This window comes from Ostrinia nubilalis, chromosome 22, assembly GCF_963855985.1.
Source record: "Ostrinia nubilalis chromosome 22, ilOstNubi1.1, whole genome shotgun sequence".
Taxonomy (NCBI): Eukaryota; Metazoa; Arthropoda; class Insecta; order Lepidoptera; family Crambidae; genus Ostrinia; species Ostrinia nubilalis.
Genome location: NC_087109.1, coordinates 6,417,958 through 6,442,287, shown reverse-complemented (window position 1 = coordinate 6,442,287; position 24,330 = coordinate 6,417,958). Strand labels below are relative to the sequence as shown.

General features: G+C 35.1%; 2 protein-coding genes across 3 annotated transcripts; one reads left to right on the top strand and one right to left on the bottom strand.

Annotated features, from left to right (window-relative positions):
• Nucleotides 1-314: 314 nt before the first annotated feature.
• On the top strand, nt 315-24,044 carry LOC135082682 (glutamate--cysteine ligase regulatory subunit-like). Of its 2 annotated transcripts, none has more exons than XM_063977466.1 (4): nt 315-788; nt 2,959-3,247; nt 23,012-23,161; nt 23,872-24,044. In XM_063977466.1, the coding sequence occupies exons 1-4, from the start codon at nt 693-695 to the stop codon at nt 24,027-24,029; spliced, it is 693 nt and encodes a 230-aa protein (XP_063833536.1). In that variant the 5' UTR covers nt 315-692; the 3' UTR covers nt 24,030-24,044. The 2 variants fall into 2 exon arrangements, with proteins under 2 accessions (XP_063833536.1, XP_063833537.1); XM_063977467.1 differs by having other exon boundaries at nt 316-788; nt 23,890-24,044.
• Nucleotides 14,747-20,850, bottom strand: LOC135082991 (uncharacterized). Its single transcript, XM_063977753.1, has 4 exons — nt 20,836-20,850; nt 19,501-19,619; nt 19,264-19,338; nt 14,747-19,013 (listed from the first exon to the last, which is right to left on the bottom strand). The coding sequence occupies exons 1-4, from the start codon at nt 20,848-20,850 to the stop codon at nt 18,605-18,607; spliced, it is 618 nt and encodes a 205-aa protein (XP_063833823.1). The 3' UTR covers nt 14,747-18,604.
• Nucleotides 24,045-24,330: the final 286 nt, after the last annotated feature.

Sequence of the window (24,330 nt, the reverse complement as noted above, 5' to 3'; positions counted from 1 at the left end):
TAGGCGTCTGTATGTAAGTCGTCAACATCTATATCTATTGGGTAGGTATTAAAAATATTATGATTAGCTTGCTACATAATTATGATCTGACATTACGATAATAATTTACTAAGCAGATCTTGATTTAAAGATGCTGCAGGCTGCAGGTGAATGCTGAAGCTAGCAAAAGATAGAAGATCTTTTTTTTAAAGGACAGTAGAGGTGAGAAAAACCAATACATTATGGTAACAAAAATAAAGTAGAAAAAAATCGATACATCAGATAATAATATCGATATCGAAATAGATCTGGCTTCTCCCTCTCTCAACCAAAAACTTCTTGCTTGACGTCGTTCTTGACAGCAAGAATAATTCACAGAAATTTTATTTAAAAAATTCTCCGTATCCGTCTGCTCTTTACTTGCTTCAGCCAAACCCACATTGAAATTATTCTAGAGATATGATAAAGCGATCCTGACTCATACATTGCGTCATAATTTTGGTCAATACGTCATATAGTGCCGTATCAGTTTGGGTACCAGCTGATAGTTTATAATGAGTTTTCATGAAGCCAGCTATTCAGTTGTCCACCGCTGCCGGTAGCCGTAATATTCGCTCACGTTTGCGCGCTGGGACTGGCCGATAACCTTGTTACGTAGCGACTGCAAGGCCACAATACTATCGTTTGTAAAATAGTCAATTTAGTTGGTCGCGATGTTGAAAAGTGCGTCTAAAGTGACAATAAACACTGGGAATGTGCTAAACCTGATCGATATAAAGAAGAAAGCCGGCCAGAATGTTACAGAAGAGGTGAGTACATTATTGTATTAGAATACTAGACTATCAAGTTGCGGTTTTCCTGTGCAGCATGGTATTTGTAATGAATTACTAAATTATCATGTAATGAAAATAGAATTGAATCATGAATGAATTTTATTTTGCCATAGAACCTAGTTAAGTTTACATTTTTCTAAAGCGACCTGCATAACCTGTTATAAAAAATTAAATTGGCTCATAAATGTATGGAAATTCAATCTCTATCCCTTTTCGTTCTAGCTTGAATGTCCCTTTCAGTAAATGTTACTTATATTGTTTATTTCCTTATTAAAAAAGTCCAGGACAAAGGTGACTGAGTTTCTTCCGCCACTTCTTCTCAGCACCAGCCCATATGTTGTCCCGAAGTGGTGGTAGGGCAAGCTATATTTGGGATGTGTATAAGTGACCTAAAAAGGGCCCCCTACACATTAATAAAGACTTTGATTTAATTTTGATCTTACATTATAGTACATGTCAAGAAACTATGTTTTGTGCGATTTTGGCAAAAAAAGTTTATAAAGAAAATGTTTCAGAGAAATTGTGTAACATCACTGTATTTGGATTTAATTTCAATAATGTTTCCAAGTTCTCTTAACTTTGTTAATGCAATAGACTCAATGTGTAGAATCACATTGCAGCTGTGTACCTTACCTACTTGCTAATTTTTTAGTATATTGTTATATTTTTAAAATCTTTTAAGCTTGTTTTTAGGTAATCAGTGCTTGCTGTAGTAGGTTTTAGCCTGTTTGATATGAGTGTCTAATTTTGACCATGACCAACAAATGTGATACAAATATTATAAATCTTATTTTTGCTATTGAATGATAAAATATAAAATAATCTTCAACTATAAATTGTTATCTTATCACTTCATCTTAGCTTGTTATCATCAAGTTCAGTTATTTTCTATTATTATAATCTACACTTCTACACTATAATCTATATATCTATATTATATATTATATATTATATTATATAATATTATAAAGAGGAAAACTTTGTTTGTTTGTTTGGTTGTAATGAATAGGCTCAAAAACTACTGGACTGTTTTTAAAAATTCTTTCACCTTTCGAAAGCTACATTATCCACAAGTAACATAGGCTAAATTTTATTTTGGAAAAAAAAATGGTTCAGGGGTCCACGCGCGCGAAGCCGCGGGCGGAAAGCTAGTACTTAAATAAAGTAATAGGTTTATTGTTATTGAAAAAAAGTGTATAAATTATTGAAAAATATAATTATAGATTTAAAAAGATCATCATAGACCCAACTTAATTTATGGGATTCTAGAAACACTACTAAACATTCTGCAACTAAAAATAAACCTTATTTCCTCTTTACTTTACTCCTTTTTCGTTTGTCTTATTTTTTACTAAACCAGTATTACTATGCTCCAAAAAAAAATGTAGCCAGCAGAATATGGAATTACTAAACATTACTTAATATTCAGTCAATAAATGCTGGTCATGCTACAATGTAAATTAGCAAGTCATTCATAGTGTAGAAATATGTATGACTTAAGGTTTTTTTAATATGGAGTCCCATTCATGTTATGTCATGATAGATTTTGTTGTTTAAATAGCCTTTTTGTACTTATTAGACCCAGGAAAATGGTCCATGTAACATAGTAAAACTGCGTGCAAAGCAGAGCGGAGCGATGCGAAGAACTCCGGAGAAGTGTTTTGAATAACCAATCAGATTTCATTATTTCCATTTCTCCGCGCCGCCGCCGCTGTCAAATTCTATAGAAAAATTCATCCGCCCGAAACTTCTCCGCTCCGCCTTGGTGAAAACCGGGCCTTAGAACCGCGGTATACCGTGCGTGCTTAGAGAGTGACGTAGATTCTCTAGATTCTGACAAGGCGATCTGTATTATTCCTTTCTACTTACTGACTTATTATGTTATTTTTATTCCTTTTCTTTCTTGGTTATGCCTCCCCCTATCTCGTGGAACTATGACCTACTGACCTGGGATATGCGCCACGATATAATCATTGTTTTTAGGCAACATTTCATGGTCTAAAATCGATAAAATGTCTCGCTAACACGATAAAAAGGACTAGCTAGTTAAAGTTGGGGGAGTAGTACCTAAGCTAGATGTTGTATAAAAACGGCTCGCTGAGCATTATATGCGATAAAAACGCTGATAATGATTCCTCTTTTCCAGCTGTCAGAGAGCATCAAGCTAACACTAACAGAATGGAACTCCCAGAACGGTCTACCAGTTCAAAACGGGGTGTCTACTCCAGAAGAACATCCGCAGACCTCTCAACAGCACTCCGACTACATGGTAGTTCCCACCTCGACCATTCCAGAGGCCGTAGTGAACATCACCAGGCCGCATGATGACGTCCAGAACAAAATGGCTGAAGAGGAGAGAAAGAACCTTAAGATTGGCGTCAAGATCTTCATCAATGAGGACAGCACCAGCTCGCTTACGGAATGTTTGGAAAATGGTGAGTTTATCACACACTCATGCAACTCATACTTGCACGACCCTCGGGATAAACTAAACCTTCACTGGTTGTGTTTTTATTGGCGGTCAAGCTGTACATCCTGGCTACACAGGAGTTGCAGCGGTGGGAACGGGAGGTAGGAATAGTCCCGTATTTGTGTTTGGAAGGTTGATGAGAATACTTAGCAGTGGCTTCTTCTTACGTAGGAGTTTCCGTACCAAATAGGCATCATCATTATCAGGTCATTTAGTCACTACTTATAGTAAAAGTGCTTTTTAAATGTACTTGCAACAATTAAATGAGTTTTATGCAAGAGCACGACCCTCTTATTACTAGAGGCTAATTTACGGATTTGGCCTTTACTTCCCACTCACCCTAACGCTGGCCAGACAGGTTAAGAAAAAGCAGGTAAGGTGATGCTTAATAATAGAAAAGAACATATTTTTCAATATGGTTTAACGTGCTTTCCACAGCGCAGAATTCCAATCAGAAAAGAAATCCAAGAATATTATTTTCTCCTGCAATATCTTAACGAAACTGAGTTCTACTCCTACAAAAAGTGAGCAACTTCTGACTTGTCAAATATTCAAGAATATGTATTATTATCTCCCGCGATATCTTAACCAAAACGGAGTTCTGGTACAAAAAGTGATCAATTTCTGACTTATCTCGAGTTACAGTCAACCGTTACAAGGTAAAACATGGCTTTGTACAAGTTCACCGAACGACGGACAATTGAATCTGTTTACATTGGCCGAACCGGTGACCTACACGGTCTGTCAACTAACGCTGCCTTATGATTTTTCTTTATCGAGATCGTTATGGATAATGGTGAAAAATTTAAGTTGTCAGAAGTGATGATGATGATGTTTTTGACAATTCTGCATCGTAAGAGTAGGCGCACACCGTTGATTTTTAGTTGGCCGATAGTTTAGTCGGGCAGTTGATCAGTATGGGCAATAATGGGCATGTATGGGAGTGCGCACACTACGCCGATTCGATTTGGCCGATTCTTCATACAAATTAAAATCGGGCACAACTATCGGCCAACAAAAAATCAACGGTGTGCGCCTACACTAAAATTCGCATGCCAATACGTTAGATCATAGCAGGACCTCTAAACAATTTCTACCTATGATGATGACGAAAAAATTGCCATTTTCATTTCATCAAATCAGTATTTGTTCATACGGACTCAATAAATTGTCATTGATGATGAACAACTCCATGTAAACGTGAAATTATGACAAACAACTCACACAAATGTTAATAGAATATTATCTTTGGTCATAACAGTACAATAATTCAGAAATAATGTTTTCGTATTACACAATACTGCGCAGTTATATTACGTTTTAAATTGTTCAAGTTGACGCTAATTAAAAACCTAATATTCATATTTGAAGGTAAAGGTGTTAATGAAAAGTCGCACGATTAAAGTACTCTGAATTCTGATACTGAAGGGAATACTACCATAAAAAACTGACTGGTGGAGGTTGAGGTGGTCCTTTTTTGACGTAAAGGAAATGCTTTGCGCATCGTCACCACTGCCGGGGGACAGGGTGATGTGTGGGACTCCCGGCGCCCTAAAAATGGCGCTGTTCCGTCCTGAAAAGGACGGGGTAAACCCACTAAAACCTCCGCGGCGTTCCGTCTTCGCCTGAGTGGGGGTGTCGCGAGTAATACGGTCGTAGCCCAACGCATTTTTCACAAACATTACAATGATGTCTCACAGTGCGCGTGGACGCACAGGGTGAGTGACACACGAACCAATCACAGGGCTCTATTCAACGCTGTGCGTTCGATTGGGTGCTTCACTTATGCAAGCTTCGTTTGTGAGTACGGGCGTTAGACTTCCGCGATAAGGTTGAGTGGACCGGGAACCCACTGTAAATTTCTAGAACAGAATTTGGTGATCTTTTTTATAGGAACCTGGTTAAGAAGCAACGCAGAAATTTTTAGGCCAATAATATTTATTTAAAGGAGGAATCAAATTGTATGTTCAGCTGTATATTTTAGTGGGCTTAGTGCTAGTCATGATAAAATAATAAGTTTTAAACTCGCTTAAGCCAGCAGACAAGGATTAGGTTTCGTTAACGAGTTCACGGTCGTATCCATTAATCTTCATTACTTGATCATACACGAGTACTTAATTAACACCTACTGCTGGGTTATTAAACTCCTAGAGTCCTAGTGCCTTATTACAAAAATTAAAAGTTAAACCCGCGATGAACGCTGGTTTAAATGTAATTTCCATACTTCTTCTTCTTGTCGTGTCGATAACAAACCTATACAGTGTCAGCCCAAAACTGCGCTACAAAAGTTGAGTTGTCAGTAGCATTCATTAAATCTTCGTGCAGTTGTTTGGGCACGCAGGGCAGGAATTTCCATACTAAATGTCAATTTAACCTACATAGTATATCAATGGGAGCTTAGCTTTTTGTTAAGGGGGATTGAATGGATGGGGGATGTCGAAGTCTGTTAGTCTGTCGAAGAGGTCTCTATCGCGCGTAGTAAAAAAATTAAATATAGAAAACACATAGATCGCGCGCAGCTGCGTTATTTCTTTAGATAATAATTTAATATGGTACTAAGATTGCAATCTATCTATACTAATATTATAAATGCGAAAGTAACTCTGTCTGTCTGTCTGTCTCTCTTTCACGCCAAAACCACTGAACCGATTTTGATGAAATTTGGCATAGAGATAGTTTGAGTCCCGGGAAAGGTCATAAAATAGTTTTTATCCCGGTTTTTGAAACAGGAACGCGCGTGATAAAGTTTTTCTGTGAAAGACAAAAGTCCACGCGGGCGAAGCCGCTGGCGGAAAGCTAGTATTATGAAATAATCTTACCAATTACGTTACCTAGTAACTTTTACTTTCTGCCGCTGAAGGGAGAAATAGCGCGTAACGTTGAAGATCTGTGTCCAGCTGTGGACTGCTTTAAGCTGATGATGATGATTATGGAGCTAGGATCCCATTGCTCATTTTCAATCAATACTACTATGTGTCGAACGATTGAGCCTTGAGCTGATAAGATAAAGCTGTAGGTAATTGAATAATCAGGAAACAAAGTGGTCTGTTTTACTATGATAATAAAGATAACGGTATCAATAATGCATTTGTATACAGGTTGTTGGTTTCAATTTATGAATATCTTAATATAAAATACCTATTGTTTGTATACCTAATTGGGGAACATTATGTTATTGGTTATGAAAATTCATATTACTTTTTTCAATGGAGTTGAGTGGGAATGCTGTCAGTATTAGAGCCTAAAGAACACTAGTTAGAAACTGCGGTTTTGTTCACGAAACATATATTTTAGGACGTCCACCCACAAGGGGACCGATGACCTCATAAAGGTAGCAGGAAGGCGCTGGATGCAGGCCGCTACCAACCGATCATTATAAAAATCATTGAGGGAAACCTATGTTCAGCAGTGAACGTCCTATGGCTGATATAATGATTAGATATTTTTTTACAATATTGCCAATATTGTTTATATTTTTAACTATAAGTAGTGTGTTATTGGGCGTTCTAACTCACATTCGTTCGGTCGCAGTTTGCGACCTCACTCTGTGCGTTAGATCGCCCAATAACACGATCGTAAGTAAACCATGCACGATGAATATGAACCTTTTTCGAACTACATCTTTTAACCATCGACGTGAGTATATTGTCCTCAGTTCTTTGAAACCCATCGATCACAACAGTCAAGTTAAAAATTCTGTTATGAAATTTCTGAAACAAAAAGAATCACTTAAATTGGAATGCGTCTGTCCTGAAGCATCAAACGAGCTTAAGCGTCACGGGAAATTATTGCCAAATACTATACGTAGTATCGTGTGCGGTCCATCGAACTGTGGGAAGACCAATTTAGTTATCAGTTTATTGTTACATAAGGATGGACCACGTTTTCGTAACCTGTATGTGTATTCTAAGTCTTTATACCAACCCAAGTACGTATTTTTAGAAAAAGTATTGGACAAGGTTGCAGGCACATCTTATAACAAGTATAATCATAATAGTGAAATTTTAAGTCCCCACGAAGCATTGCCTGACTCGATTATCATATTTGACGATGTTGCTTGTGAAAATCAAAACAATATACGCGATTATTTCGCCATGGGTCGGCATAAAAACATTGATTGTTTTTATATGAATCAAACTTATACTAAAATACCTAAGCAACTGGTAAGAGATAATGCAAATCTTATCATATTGTTTAAGCAAGATGATATAAATCTAAGACACGTTTACGACGAACATGTTGGGTCTGACATGTCATGGTCACAGTTTCGTGAAATGTGTTCAACTGTATGGAGTAAACCTTACAGTTATGTGGTTATCAATAAAGATTGTGAACGAAACAAAGGCTGTTATCGAATGAAGTTTGATACATTCATAGTAATGGACTAAACTTTTTATAAGTATAGATGTTAAGTTATCAAACATTCAGTTTAATTGGAGAAGTCAAACAGAGCAGGAATCTTAATAATGGAACGAAACTTAAAGGAACAAATAGTAAAATCTGCTGCAGCTGTAAAAAGAAAAGTAGAAATGATAAAAGATGTAAAAAATTCAAATGATATGGCTTTGGACACGATATTTAAACCTATCATTGACCCGCTGAAACTACTAACAAACCAAACTGATGAAAAACGTCTTATAAATGAAGGATCGGAGCAAAACTCAGAAGCTAAAAGAACTAAATACAGTGAAAGTGAAGCATCAAATACTTCTGCTGAAGATTATGAAGAAAGCGACGATGATGAAGAGGATTTAGATAATATAGATGTTTGCAAAACATCTAATAAAACCCTTACTACATCGCCCTCGGTGGATTATGATGTACATGAAAACTCATTTAAATCTCTTCAATCGTCACCGAGTACCAATAACGATTCTTTATCGTGGTCGGTGTCATCTGAAGTGATGAGTGATGTACCTTATGGTATTAGAAATGTAAAGGGAAAGCTGATGCTCGGTAATACGCGTGTTCATGATGATGACCGCATTTTGAAAATTGGAAACCGTAGCCTAAAAAAGACTCCAGGCTTAAAAGAATTGTTGTACAAAAAAATCCCAGATTTAAAAATTATTACGAATGAGGACTTACAAAATTATAAATTAGTACTTATAGATACCAATGCACACAAACGAAACTGTGATCCATCAAAGCCAATAAACAGTAACAAGGGATTTAAATATATGAACGTGATCAAACCTTTGTTTAAGTTCTCTAGAAGTCACACAAGTAGTGTAGAAAGTCTCCCACGAGGTGAAGGTGTCGATATTTTGAAAGAAGTTAAGAAGGATACTGATTTGGTTTATTGGGATGATCCAAATGAATTAGTGGAAAGGTTAAAATTACTATTTGGATCATGGGCAGCTGGTAACACTGGAGTACAAAATGAAATTTATTCAATAATAGAGGAATTGCATGAAGCTGGTATCATAAAAGATATAAAATATATAAAGCTTCCAACAGGAGGGTTTGGCAGTACCATTACACTACAGAAGCCGAGCAGACGGCAATGAATATAGATAAATTTGGTCATCACGTTCATAAGCGTTTACGACTGTCTGAGTTTACTAATATTCTTACAGATGACACATTAGTAAGATCAGATACAGGCGACTTTGATTTAAAATCATCGAGATTAAAAGGACTACCAACTCCTAAAAACGATGACGAGGCTGTAAATAAAGAGTATGTGGATAAATGTGTTCAAGATTTAAAAAATGAATTGAAAACCATTCAAAGTAATATTAAGAAGTATCTTAATAATTTGGAAAAATTAACAACTAATAATTTATCTACATTTTATTACACGAAAGAAGAAATCGATCGGATGATTGCAGCAAAATCTATCAAGAATGAGTAAACAAGATATAGTCAACGAGCTACACAAAGCAGCGAGAAGAAATTTCATCCGTCGACATACGATTATTAAAGGGATAGATGATTTATGGCAAGCTGACCTTATGGATTTTCAAAAATATTCATCATTTAATAAAGGATATAAATATGTTCTAGTTGTTATTGACGCTTTTTCAAAATACGTATGGGTTAGACCGTTGAAATCTAAATCCAAACAAAGTGTTACGAATGCAATGAGAAGTATATTTACCGAATCAACACGAAAGCCTAGAAATTTGCAAACAGATCTGGGTACAGAGTTTTATAACGATTGTTTTAAACAGTTAACAAAAAGTTATAACATAAATCATTATTCCACATACTCTATTAAGAAGGCTGCAATTGTGGAACGAGTAATAAGGACGATAAAATCACATCTCTACAAAATATTTAGTTTATGCGGTCGTTATCAATGGTTTAAAAATAATTTAGATGCAGTTGTACTGCAGTACAATAACACTTTGCATCGGGTTACAAAATTCAAACCAATAAATGTTAATGATTCCAATGAGATTGTTGTTAGATCTAATATTATTAAAAGCCATAAGCCACAAACGCGTAAACGATCATCTTTTCAAGTTGGCGACTTTGTTCGTATTAGTAAATTCAAAGGAGATTTTTATAAAGGTTATACACCTAATTGGTCTACCGAAATTTTTCGTATCATAAAAATCAAACAAACAAATCCACAAACGTATCAAATTGAAGATAAACACAATCAAATTATTCTTGGTTCTTTTTACGGATATGAATTACAAAAAACGACACTGCCTGATCTTTATCTTATCGAAAAAGTTATAAAAAGGAAAGGAAACAAACTTTTTGTTAAATGGTTAGGCTTAAGTGATAAGGAAAACAGTTGGGTTGACAAAAGTGAATGTGTATATAAATAAAACATAAATTCCTCTATAACTCACTTTGTGATAATCGATGAAGGGAGGCAGTGGTATAATTAATACATTGATAGATCATTTACCGTTTGAGTTACACTTACCTGGATATCAATTTTGTGGTCCAGGAACTAAACTTCAGAAACGATTACTTCAAGGCGACCGTGGGATTAACAAATTGGACGAGGCTTGTATGCACCACGATATTGCTTATTTGAATAAAGATTCTGGTGCTCGACAAAAGGCTGACTTAGAATTGTTAAATATGGCTAAGAAAAGGTTAAAATCAAAAGATGTTGGAAGAGGAGAAAAAATTGCTTCATGGATAGTTAAAAATGCGATGAAAGCCAAAATCAGAGCCGGTCGAGGTATAACGTCATTTAAGAAAGGGATAAAGAAAATAAAAACAGAATTAAAAAAAATTAAATCTAAAGATAATCACTCTGCTATAAAATATGCTTATGCAGCTGCAAAAAAACTTTTCGCTAACAAAAAAGGAATACGATTACCTCGATGTATTCCTCTTCCAAAATGTGGTGGACTTTTACCACTTATTCCTATTTTTGCGGGGTTATCGGCTTTAGGTTCTCTTGCTGGAGGAGCAGCTGGTATAGCAAAAGCTGTTAATGATTCTAAAGCCGCACAAAAGAGTCTAATGGAATCAGAAAGGCATAACAGAATGATGGAAGCAGTAGCCCTTGGAAAAGGACTGTATATAAAGCCTCATAAAAAAGGAGCCGGTTTATATCTCAATCCCTCAAAAAACTGATTAAGCGGCTACCTAGACGTGCGCTCACCAACTTGGATATATTAGAACATGCTAGTGATATTCCATTCTTTCGTGGTGTATTCATGAGAGATACATTACCTGCGAAACCTAAGAAGATAGAATGTGCAATCATGAATTTGGATAGTAATAAAAATCCTGGTACACATTGGGTAGCCTTTGTAAAGCAAAATGATTATGTTGAATATTATGACAGTTTTGGTAATTTAAAACCACCATTAGAATTAGTCAAATATTTTAGTAACTTATCTATAAACTATAATTATGTACGACATCAAGCCTTTGGTACAATAAACTGTGGTCATTTGTGTCTGAAATTTTTAAGAAATTATTGGAAAAAACATTTATATAATGAAAATTATAAATAAACGTGTCAGTATAATAATGTCTTTCACTGTGTCTATAACCGGAACAGGAGCCTCCTTAACAACAAATTATTCACCGACTTTAGAGCTTCGAGAGGACTACGAATGCGGTCTTTTATATTTTTCAACCTTCAATTCAATTCCCAACATAGATGAAAGAAACAACAAGTTTTACTATGGTGAAAATGAGATCATCGAAATTCCTGAAGGGTCTTACGAGCTTCAGGATATTTGTGATTACTTAAAAAATAACATCAAGAACACTACATTAAAACTTACTTGCAATAATAACACATTGAAAACAAATATTTTTTGTTCTAAAGACGTTCATTTTCATAAAAGTAGCTCAATTGGTAAAATTTTAGGTTTTGGAATGCAAACAATAAATGCAAATATAAGTACTGAATCAAAGTATCCTGTGAGCATTCTATCAACAACCATTGTGAGGATCGAATGCGATGTAGTCAGTGGTTCATTTGTGAACGGGAAAGCAAGCCATATAATTTATGAATTCGTGCCTAATGTACCACCTGGTTATCGAATAATTGAAATACCTAAAAATTTAATTTACTTTCCTGTCAATCAAAGTTCTATAAGCGCTATCAATATCAGGCTGTTGGATGCTGAAAACAAAGAGATAAACTTACGAGGTGAAGAAGTACAACTTTATTTACATTTCAGAAAAAAATGATTAACTTCAATAAAAATCCTTCTACATTGCGCACTCCACTCAGTTCTAAAAGAACATTCCACAAAGACAGACCGCTTCAGCTTAAAAAGAAGCTAACAAAGACCAATAAAGAATTTCTCAAATTAATTGGTTTAATAAAATGAATATTTTAAACATATCTCAACAAACATCATACGATAACAGCATTGAAAGTTTCGAGTATCATTCATACAAACCATACGTGACAAGTTTCAACAAGAATGATGAAATACGAATACCTATCAACCAACAAGACTTGTACGTGTTACCTTCACTTAGTAGTCTATATATCGAAGGTAAAGTAGTTGTGTATAACAGCACCACCAAAGAAAAAGTATCAAATGTCCACTTCGTTAATAATCCAGGCTTATTCCTCTTCCAAGACATAAGATATGAACTTAATGGAGTCGAAATTGATAAAATTAAAAATGCTGGTATTACTACAACAATGAAATCTTACCTATCCTTAAATGAAAATGAATCCAAATGTGGTCGAGTTTGGGGGTGGTCAACCGCAGGAACAAACAATACCAGTGGTGGAGCATTTTCTGCATCTATACCATTAAATAGAATACTGGGATTTGCAGAGGATTATGAAAAAATTATCATTAACTGTAAACACGAGTTAGTGTTACTGAGAAGTAATACTAACCTTAATGCAGTCAAGTTAAATGCAGGTGAAGTAGTAGATGACATAATAATCAATAAAATTATTTGGCGCGTTCCACACATCAAAGTTTCAGACCGTGAGAGGATTAACCTATTGAAACACTTGGAGAAAGATCGAGCTATTCCATTAGTGTTTCGTAATTGGGATCTGTATGAATATCCATTACTACCTAAAACACGTAAGCACACTTGGTCTATAAAAACTTCATCGCAAATAGAAAAACCACGATTTGTTGTAATTGCCTTACAAACCAATCGCAAACATAATGCTGTGTTGTCAATGGCGGAGTTTGATCATTGTCATGTGCGAGATGTAAGAGTCTTTTTAAATTCAACATATTATCCGTATGAAGGACTAAATGTCAGTTTTTCAGAGGAAAAAATTGCTTTATTATACGAACAGTATTCAAGATTTCAGCAGTCGTATCACGGACGCCGGTCAGAGCCGTTGTTGAGCTTGAAAGAATTCAGAGACGTAGCTCCCTTATTTGTTATCGACTGTTCAAGACAACACGAAACTTTAAAAGGTTCGATCGACGTAAGAGTTGAAATTGAAACAGATCAAGAGATACCAGATCAGACAGCTGCTTATTGCTTGATTCTAAACGATTGTATATTTGAATACAAACCTCTGAGTAATATCGTCAAGAAAATATCATGAATAGCAATAATATAATCGTAGATCTGCAAGGATTTAAAAATAGCAAAAATGAATTTATAATAAAAGAATTTGCTATAGCTACTCAAGAGCATACTCACATATTTTTGATTAAGCCTCCATACCCGTTCTCTTCATTGACTGCTGAAGAAAAAAAGCAAGTTTGCTGGATCGAAAAAAACAGAGGCTATCGGTGGAATGAAGGATATATTGACTATAGAGAATTTCAAAGACTTATCGTACCTTATTTAAAAGGCAAATATATCTTAGTAAAAGGAGAAGAAAAGATCAAATGGGTGCATAATTTATGTAATCAAAATGACGTTTTAGATGTAACTTGTTTAGGCGCTCCAAATTTAAGTACTCTTTACAAACTTTATTGTTTTGATAACCCTACATTATTTAACTGTTTTACTCATAAGAAATATTGTGCATTAAAGAATGTGATGTGTATAAAGAAATGGTGTGTTGAAAAAAATGTAGCAGTATAATAAATAAACTGTATTATTATTCTAAAAAAACTAATTGTTTTTATTTTATTATTCCTTGATAAAAAAGAGTTAAATTATTAGTTACCTATGTAAGGGAATAAAAAAATAACACTTTCATTTATACATAAACTTTATTTAAACTTTTAACTTCGCACTAAACATTTTTCATAATTACACTTAATTATAAACTAAACTAAATACTAAAGATTATCATTACACAAATTTTTAGAGATTTTTTTAATAACTGATTCAGTCATGTCCATTATTTCATCATAATTTTCAGTCACTACATACTGTGCACTAAGCATCACATTATCGTCACTTTCACTGTGCTCATCCGGATCCCATGCCGTTGAACAGGAAGGCTCACTCGTCAGGTCGCACACTTTTATTTGTATAAGTCGTAAGCCTCTAGTTCGCTCCTTAGAAATGACGTAGGACTTAGCTGAACTACGTGCCTTCTTTCGTGTCGGTTGCTCAGTCTTCCGTCTAACCCTCTTTTCCCGGGAGGTTTGAGGCTCGCCAACCTGCCCCGAGACATCTGGACAAGCTTGTGTTAATCCCTCCCAGGGATCATAGGTGAACGGGGGAAGCATGATGTTCATATCGGAGTTTTGCATCATCTGAAAAGTAAAAATAATAATTGTTAGTGATCATCATAAATTTACAAAAATAGCTGATGGTACAGTCATAAAATTAAAAACTTGAATACTTACAAAATAATTAACCCGTCGGTAGTCTGAAGACGAGCAGTGATATGGAGTGAATGAGCTTCTCGGTGAAATATTGTAAAAAAACATGTGATATGCTTTATTGCGAAATCGTTGACTTTGCAAACGCGAACGGATGTTTTGTGTCAGCATATTGCAAATTGCATATTGTAATATAAAATTAGGTTATTAAGTTTATTAGAAAGATTATTGCACAAATATTTATCAAATAATATGATTCTAAACAGGATTATAAAGAAAACCATAAAAAACATGTAATACCTTTATTTAAATATCACATTTATAAAATGGAATCTTAAAATCTAAATGAAATTAATATTATACCTTCTATAAAATATAATAAATTTTAACAAACTAATTACCTAATTAAATCTAAAATAAATTCCTATGATGACCCCATGCCCAGGTGGTAATTTTATCGGATGAAATAAAACGTTTATCATCTTGGTTTGATAAAGCTACCTTGTTTACACTCTGCGTGAAAATCTCATGTTTAATGCATCTAAACAAAATATTTTTTTTTCTAATTATTTTATCATCTAACAAAACCGATTTATAATCAGATGACGACAAATCTCTGATTACATTTTTCTTAACACCTTTTGCCTTTTTGATTAATGTAGATTCTGTTTTAATACAATATAACTTAGATCGAAGACCCACAAATTCGGTCATAATTTTACCTCCTAACTCGTCTTTAAACAGACCTGGTATTTTCTTATTTTTTAGTGGTAATCCAAATACATTGTCAGAACTATAATTGCTTGTATCAAAATAGTTTATAAAATTTTTCTTTAAGTCTCTATAAAAATCTTCAGTTTCAATTCTGTAAACAAAGCTATCGGTATCAGTGTAGCATAGCTGTACTTTATCTCCGTAGTGAGGCTTTACAACTGAGTAATGGAAATCATACATATGACTCTTAGAGAGTTCCAAAACAGCAAAACCAATATAAATCGGTTTATCTAAAATAATCCTTTCCTGTTTCATTTGTACCGCGACTAAATTATTTGAATAAATAGTAGCACTATGAAAATTAGGCCTTGCGATTAATCTGTCTGCAGTTATGAACTTTTTAGTTTTGTTAGATTTATCACACCACTTATTAACCAAACGTACATCTACTCTTTTTTCGCTGTCTTCTAGGGTTTTTCCAAATACTGAATTATTCATTAATTTGAAAAGGTCTTGCTGAAAAGATGTTACAGCTTTCTTTCTTAGATCTGTGTTTAAATTAATATATTTAGCTAAAAATGGGCTTTGTCTAAAACATAAAACGCGATGAATTTTATCTAACACTAGACCATTTTTAATACATGTCTTTAAATATACATAGTGAATTACGTACTGATATTTAGGATACAAGTTAGGAATTAGTTTTGAAGTCTTACCACCAGGCGGTGTGAACTTTTCTGGACAAAAAGGGTAATCATTGTGACTATGATGTAACTCTTCAGGATAAATTAAATCGACTTCAAGAATGTATCCAAATTCAGCGTTATCGTCTACGTCTATAATATTCAAGAGATCTATTTCGGATTGATCTAAAAGACGGAAATCCGAAACAGGTAAATATTGGCACATGCTATAACCATATAAATTATTGCAATCAATGTAAACCAGAAAAGAATCGGGTTCGCTAGGATCATAATGAGGCATGTATTTATTATTTGCCTGAGCATATCTTGTTGAACACAAACAGATCCCTCCTCTTATCCCTTTCTGTATAAAACGAATGATTTCCAAGTCTGTTAATAAATCTAACTGAACGCCTGTTTTAAGTAACATAGCATCAAATGAAAGACTTGGGGCTGTTAAGTAAAAGGCAGGGTCTAATTGATAATTTGTTTTACAAACGTGTCGAAAGTTTTCAAAAATATCTGTCAATAGTAATACATCAGTCTTTAGATAAAGATCTGTGTACTGGCCCATATCTTTTATGTTAAAATCAGACCAAACCTTTTGAGCATGAGCATAATCTTCATCACTAATGTCTGTATCAGTTAACGAATTATAGAAACATTTTTTATGAGGTAATTTTCGTTCGGAATACGATTTCCATTGTTTCATATGGTCATAAGGGTACACGCCTTTCCGCGTTAATAACACAAATTCATTTTCTTTGGGATAGAACTTTTGCAAATACGTAAAATCAGTTTTTTCTAATCCACCGGCTAATTTTTCTAAACTTGTTCCTAAGAATTGAAAAGAATCAACAAATCGAATTCGAGCATATTTTTCATTGTTTACCTTTAAAAATTTTGTAAAAGATACGTAATTTTCTTTATTTTTAGCGATGACTTTGACAGGTCCTAAACTTTCTGCTAATTCTTTAATAAACAAGTGGCAATCATAACCAGCTAAATTATGGAAAAAGACTGGAACTAATTTAGGCACACTGAACCTTAGGTTACAGTATTGATGTGCAGCACCTCGATAACGTCCTGTGAGATGACAGTGATCTCTCACTTTGTCTACAATCAATAATTTATTGCAAATGTGACAAACTTCAGCACGAGCAAAGGCTTCAGCATCGTTTTCATCAAATTCCATTGCAATTTCCTTGTCTAAGATATCATAAATCTTTTTTATGTCCTTATAAAGTTTATCAAGAAAAATCTCAACACAATCTTTGCCTCGATATTGCACGAATTTATTTAAATCATTATCAAACGAGCAAACTATATAATATGCAAAGGCTGCTGGAATGTGTTTTTGGCGTTGAGAAGTAAAACTTGATGTAGGATCAGGTTCACACCCTTGAAAAGGTACAAGAAGTGTTTCAAAGTCTGCATAGATAGTAAAAGGAACATCTTGCTTCCGTTCGAAATGTTTGAATTCTAAACACGTTCCTTTATCAGGCAGTACCGTGCTTACACCACTGCATGTATGATTTTCCAGTTTAACTTCGGTAGTAAAAAATAACAAACAATCATCGCAAAAATAGAGTGTTCCGTGATGTTTCGTAATCTGACTTCTGACAAGTCGAGACAAGTTTTTTATTAGAACAAAATGACATTTAATATTATTTTCAACTAACAGTAAGTTAATTTTAGTTCTAGTTTTTGACTTAAATTCTGATTTATATATAGGTCCTACTACGGTACGATTATTTTTTAAAGCGTATACATTTACACTTATTTCAGGATTATTATTTTCAAACTTTGCGATATCGCTGAACGTTACTGGGAATGACATGCCATCAATGTTTAGAACCTGTTCAAAGTTTGGATATGAGGATGTACGATCACCGTTCTTTTTCACCGGGTACAGAGCAGCAACAATGCTCCACAGAAAACAATATTCATCCTTATTCCGGATATTAATACACGCCTTTTTCTTTTTTATTGTAAGTGGTAAATCAACGTAAGTTGAACCCGACCCTCTAAGAGGATCGTACCTATTAATATTGACTTCCAGGGAAACATTGCTCAAAAAAGTCCAGCCGCTATCGCGGTCTTCGAATTCCTCAACTTTGTTTTTAATACTATCAACAAGTGTTTCAAATATCTTATCAAAGTCATAATTGCGAGTAACTAAAAAGTTTTTAATAACAAATGACTTGACTTCACTTTGCTCATTCTTAAATAAAAAGAAATTAGCGAAATATTCGAAATTAACTTTTAAACTTATATGCTTTTTCAATGAGAGTTTCAATAAGTTATCGATTTTAGAAAATATACTGTGCAAAAACATATCAGGCAAAGAGTGTACGTACTCATCTGTAGGAGTGATCCTGTAGGACACGATGCGACCCTGGAAAGCAGTTGCAAGTTCAACCACACCATCAAAGTCTTGCGCCTGCAACGCGTTGCACCGACCTTTGTGTGCGGCGCTGCGCAGGTGACCTACCCACCGCCTGCTATCTACTTGGATACAACACTCAGAGCAAAAAGGCATTTTAGTAGTTAGATTAGATTAATAACTTGTTAATAACTTTCTAGCTCTTTATAAAACTTACTTTTAGCTATCTAAAACTTTACTTAGGTACAAATACTTAGTCTAAAAGTTATTTTTAACTATCTTAGTTTTACTTATTATTGTATCCTAACCTATCTAAATTTTACATGTAAAATCATAACCTGCCTGGGCACTCGAGGTCAATGAAGGAAAAAAAACCTAAGTCAATATTATTTTAAACCTACTTTATTTATTTTATTATCATAAAATACAGGTTTAGTATCGCTAAACAGTGTTTTAGCTTTCTTCAGGAACCTCTGCAAGTAGTCCCACTCAGCCTGCTCCGAGTCCAGCTGCGCCTTGAGCGTGACGAGCGCCTTGGTGTAGCGCTGGTCCGGGGGCGCCTTGCGCGCGTCGTCCGCGCTGTAGACGCGCGTCTCCACGTAGTAGCGGCCGGCCAGCGGCGCGCGCCACACCAGCGAGCCGTGCGCGGTCTTGCTGCTGAAGCTGCTGTCGAGCCGCCTCGGCTCGTTGGATGCGCGCGTGGCCTTCTCTATGGCTTCCTCCTCGTCCGACAGAACTCCCAGCACGTCGAACGATTCCTTTGGATTCGACTTCGGCTTCTTTGAAGAATGGGATCTGTGATCGAGAAAGACATTATAAAATTAATACATAAATAATATTATAATTTTTTCGCAGTGAAGTTGTCGTATTCACTTTAATGGATACATGAAGTAACGTATTCATAATGGATACAGTTAAAGTTTAAAGTTATGATGTAACAATGATTACTTGCATACAATTACAACGCGACGAAACATTTTAGCTAATAATTACTATGAAACATGAAATACTTAGAAACAAAAACTGCAAAAATATTTTGTCTTACCTGTCTCGAGATGTTGGTTTTCGTTTAGGCTTGGCTCTCTGCACGGGTTCAGACGCTTCAAACTCGGAGTCAGACCTGAAAGATTAAAGTCAATGTTAAAGTCGGTTATCTCGCAACTTGTAAAGTAAGTAAATCTTGCACTTTAAACCCGTACTCGGTCATGATGCAGTTATCGAAATCGTCAATACGAAAATAACTAAGATTGATACAATAACAGCAAAAGAACTTCTGTCTTACCTAACGGTGTCTCGAGATGTTAGTTTTCTCTTCGGCTTGGCTTTCTGCACAGGCTCAAACACTTCAAACTCTGAATCAGACCTGAAGACATTAAAGTTAGTTTTAAAATTCAATATTTCCTAACAAAATTCCTCACTTTTAAACTATAACCCAGTCTGTGATGTAAAAAATTTAAATTAACATGATTTGGATGATGCTTAGTTAACTATGTACTAAAATAACGCATCTGCATCAAATCGAAACAAGTCACAGTTAAAAACAATCAAGATAAAAATGTACTCACATATTGAACACTCACAATTTACTGAAGAAATGACGTCACTGGAGCTGGAGCTTCTTCTGAAGCACTTCGAAATACAGAATGAAGCTCATACTGCGAGCCCCCAAATTTAAAGGGAAAATATTGATAATTCAGCAATAAAGTTAGGCTCATCACAAACGTTACATACGTATCTGCTTAACAACTCTCCTATGGAGTAGTGGCGTGCAGCAGGACTAATAGGTCAGAGGTTGCGTGTTCGATTCCCGCTCAATACAAATTTTTGTTAGTATGAACATAAATATTTTATAAAACATAATAGGTATTCGAAATTTATTGAAACATTATTCTCTCTTTCTGCAGTCGGTTTATACAGCTTGCGCATTGCGTTCACGCCAGGCCTAATGCTTATGCACACTCAGGTATTTACGAAAACTGGGACAATGATGCGAATGCCTGTATGAAAATAACCATGGTGAAGACGAATTAAATATTATACAAAATCATGATTTGATTTAAACTAAAACTTTATAAATACTGCATGATTTTGAAGGTTTAATTAACATTTTAAAATATTTGACGTTATTGTAGTTTAAAATTAAACTTGAAATGATAAAATCATCTTATCCTAAAATGTTGATTTAACTTATTATGTAAAAAATATACTAGACTTATTGAAATTATTACGCTTCGAAAATTAGTTTTACGTTAAAATTAGTTATGATTTGTTTTCATAATTAATTCAGATTGTTCATAATAATGATGCATACATACAATACATAGTTAATAAACTTTTACATAATTAATTAGTCAATCAATATAATGTTTTAGCAATGGTATGAAGGTTGGCTGGAAGAGATCGCTTTTTAGCGATAAGATGTACACCGTAACTATCTCCCTACATCCTAGGTTTGACTTCTTTGCCTTATTATAACTTGTGTATGTTAAGTAGTTGTTGCTAGGTGGGAATAAAAAAATCAGGTTTTTTATTCCTCATTAAAATAATTACCTAATTAGTAAAGAGGCAAAGCCGTGGTATAATTGTTTACTCGTTAAAATATCATCGATTTAGCTACCGGATGTCGGACCATTTCAATAGAATCATACTTTAATAATGCAATTTAACAATTTACCTAATTCTTACATCACAGTGCAAGCTATAAAATCATATTATAAATAAATGAATTGTAATCATTTTTATAGCATGTTAGTATGGATTGTATTTATAGCAATCAAAGAGCTCAAGCATTATGAGAATGTGACGTCAATACAACAGCATTGCAACATTGCGCTTTATGTTACAGTTTGACACAGCAAAAATGGTATGTTAGTCGACGCTCTGATAATAGTGTAAGAGCCAAGGTTCATTGCAGGGACAGTAAACCAAACTAAGTTTTAAAATGTGTCACATCATTTTTAATTTAACGTAACCAATAGCTAATATTATATTAATAACCTTTTTTTATGTTTAAGTTAAGTCATGTCGTCACTAATTTATTCTCAAAAAGATGGACTATGATGAAAGTATTGATAAAAATATTTGATGAATTAATTGCTCGATAAAGATAATTCTTTAAGGGCAGATTTTTGAATCGTTAGTTTTAACTAAAGAATAGAACTCATTTTGAATTATTTCCCATATTGAAATTGTCAATACGCCAAACTTATTCTACAGTTAAAACTTATCCAACTATTGAAAAATCTGGTCTAAATTTATTAGTATTTAGTATCTGTTAAATAAAACTTAAGCTTTGAGATGAAAATGGCTACCAGTCAACCTATGATGGATTAAATTGAAAGATTGCATACAGCTCCTTGACTATGACTTCATGTTACATGGAAGTTACGTTTGGTCCAAGTCATAAGAAATTAGGAAGATAATTATTATGCTTAATATTTTATTTAGTGATATTCTTAACTTATTTTTAGAACTATCATTCAACCTATGTTGAACTATATTGAATGTTTGCATACTGTTCTTTGACTATGATTTCAAGTTAGACCAATGTATGTTTGGTCCAAGTGACAAGAATATTAGAAAGATATACAAAGACAATCTTTTATTATTTTATTTTGTAGAATGAATAAGTTAAAGAGTTCCTTTTAGGAAAATCTTATCAATGTACAAGATAAATTAAGATAATATCATAAAGATGCTATAACTATTAATGTACAGCTGAAAATTAATTAAAAATCTGCATTCATACGTATCTACTATTAACATATTTAAAAATGTATAAATACTTGCAGTATTGTCTTATTACTCATTTGGTTTCGATGCTCGCTAATTTTAATCATCAAAATCGCTACAGTTTATGCGCTTGGACCGCAACACTGCTGAACATGCATATCCCGCCTTCAGTAGCCAGTTGTGTCAATTTGTGTGAAAGTGTTAGTAGTGTACATAGTGGGAGCCTAATTAATTCATAAGGAATATCTTTTAGGTTTTGTATTCTTGGATGTAACCTAACAGTAAGCTGCCATTGGTATAACATTTTACCTATGTTGGATGGAGAGACATGAGCCAAGCTGGTACAGAATATACATACATACTGTAATTCTGTGTGTTCTCTCGAGGCAATCGGCTCATCCACATGGTTGAACGGTTTACCCATGGTGCTACCGCTGTATAAGGGCATGCGTCATATTGGCCCATGAATACGAATCTTATAGAACTTATGAATTATTATTGACTCTCACTCAAGATATTATAGTGTGTAACTCAATCGGTTTATAATTCTCATATTTGAGGTTCTCGTATACATGGATGTAACCTAACAGTAAGCTGCTATTGGTATAACATTTTTACTCGTGTTGGATGGAGAGTCATGAGCCAAGCTGGTACAGAAAATTACATAAAAGTAAATTCTGTGTGTTCTCTCGAGGCAAGCTGCTCATCCGCATGGTTTTAAGGTTTACCTATGGTGCTACCGCTGTATAAGGGCATGCGTCAAACTGACCCATGTATACAGACTTCTAAAAAGGAATTGTGAATCCCAATTGGGTTTTATCGTGTGATCAAAAGTGCGTGGATTTAACGAAAAAAGCTCATGTTGTGCTAGTAGCCGTGTAAGGTAAGTCAAATTTTTAACATGGAATTAGGCTATTCTGCACTACTGCAGGCATGGTTTACCTACTTACGTTCGTGTTATTGGGCGATCTAACGCACAGAGTGAGGTCGCAAACTGCGACCGAACGAATGTGAGTTAGAACGCCCAATAACACACTACTACTATATGTCTTTTTTTCCAGTATTCACAGCCCTGCACACGGAGTATATAGACAACGTGATCCTGTCGTACAACCCCGATCTCCTGCACAGAGACGAGGCGACTGACGACAGCAATCTAAAGAACAGCTACGCGACTAAAGCGTCCCCTATATCGCTTGGAAGCAATATTGGTAAGTTACTATAAGTTTCCTGAGTTCTAGATAGTAGTAAAAGACTAATCACGCTTTAATTTTATGACTCTAAGATTATAGAGAGCTCATCTTATCAACAATTAAGCCAAACACATCCAAAACGTCTCCAATATCGCTTGGCTCTCAATATAGTTATACTCTTAATATAGTTTCTCAACTGTCATCTCTTTTCCTTGCTCAGAATTAAGAGTACCTACACACTCCAATTTTCTGCTTAACTTCGTTGCGGGTCCACTGACAAATATAATCTTTCTCTTGGGGCTAACTAAGACTTCCTTGGGATGTCCACCCACGACCTCATAAAGGTAGCAGGAAAGCGCTGGGTGCAAGCAGCTACCAACTCATTGGGGGAGGCATATGTTCAGCAGTGAACGTCCTATGGCTGAGATGATGATGAACCCAGCTTTCATTGATTAATGATATATTTTTACTGCGTATGCTATTTTGATCCTGGATTCACAGACAGTGGCAGAGACGGTAATAGACCAGCCGGGCTAGGATGCGCGCCGTGATATACTCTTATCGATTTTAGACGTCAAAATGTATGGGCTTAAACGATAAAATGGCGCTTATCGCGGCGCGAATCCTAGGCTTGCAGGTCACAGATTCCCTTTTATTCCTATACCTACTAAGTCGTCTGTATTGTTTAAAACAAAGTCATTAATAAGCCTGTTTATAATGTAACGTAGCCTCCGAAAACGTTGCAGGCCGTCTTTCCAGCCACGAGGCGGAGGCGGATAGTGAAGCGGACGCTAGGAAGTGTGAAGCGATCCTGCCTGGGATCAAGGTGCTGTGGAGCGTGCTAGAAGACTATGTTAAAGAAGGTAATTACCATCATCTTCTTTGAGTATGAAACTGGAAGCTATAGGTCTCAAACGCGAGAGGTGTACAGCGAAGCAGACGCCAGGAAGCGTGAAGCGATATTGCCTGGGATTAAGGTGCTGTGGAGCGTGCTAGAAGACTATGTCAAAGAAGGTAATTACCATCATCTTCTTTGAGTATGAAACTGGAAGCTATAGGTGTCAAACGCGAGGCAGAGGTTTACAGCGAGGCGGATGCCAGGAAGTGTGAAGCGATATTGCCTGGGATCAAGGTGCTGTGGAGCGTGCTAGAAGACTATGTCAAAGAAGGTAATCATCATAACCTTT

What these genes read in the sequence shown, in the direction of transcription:
- LOC135082682 (XM_063977466.1), top strand. Translation starts at nt 693, where the DNA reads ATGTTGAAAAGTGCGTCTAAAGTGACAATAAACACTGGGAATGTGCTA. An exon ending in GCCAGAATGTTACAGAAGAG is followed by an intron (nt 789 to 2,958) that starts GTGAGTACATTA and finishes CCTCTTTTCCAG; the next exon opens with CTGTCAGAGAGCATCAAGCT. An exon ending in TACGGAATGTTTGGAAAATG is followed by an intron (nt 3,248 to 23,011) that starts GTGAGTTTATCA and finishes CTTTTTTTCCAG; the next exon opens with TATTCACAGCCCTGCACACG.
- LOC135082991 (XM_063977753.1), bottom strand. An exon ending in ACATCTCGAGACACCGTTAG is followed by an intron (nt 19,339 to 19,500) that starts GTAAGACAGAAG and finishes TTAATCTTTCAG; the next exon opens with GTCTGACTCCGAGTTTGAAG. An exon ending in AAACCAACATCTCGAGACAG is followed by an intron (nt 19,014 to 19,263) that starts GTAAGACAAAAT and finishes TCTCGATCACAG; the next exon opens with ATCCCATTCTTCAAAGAAGC.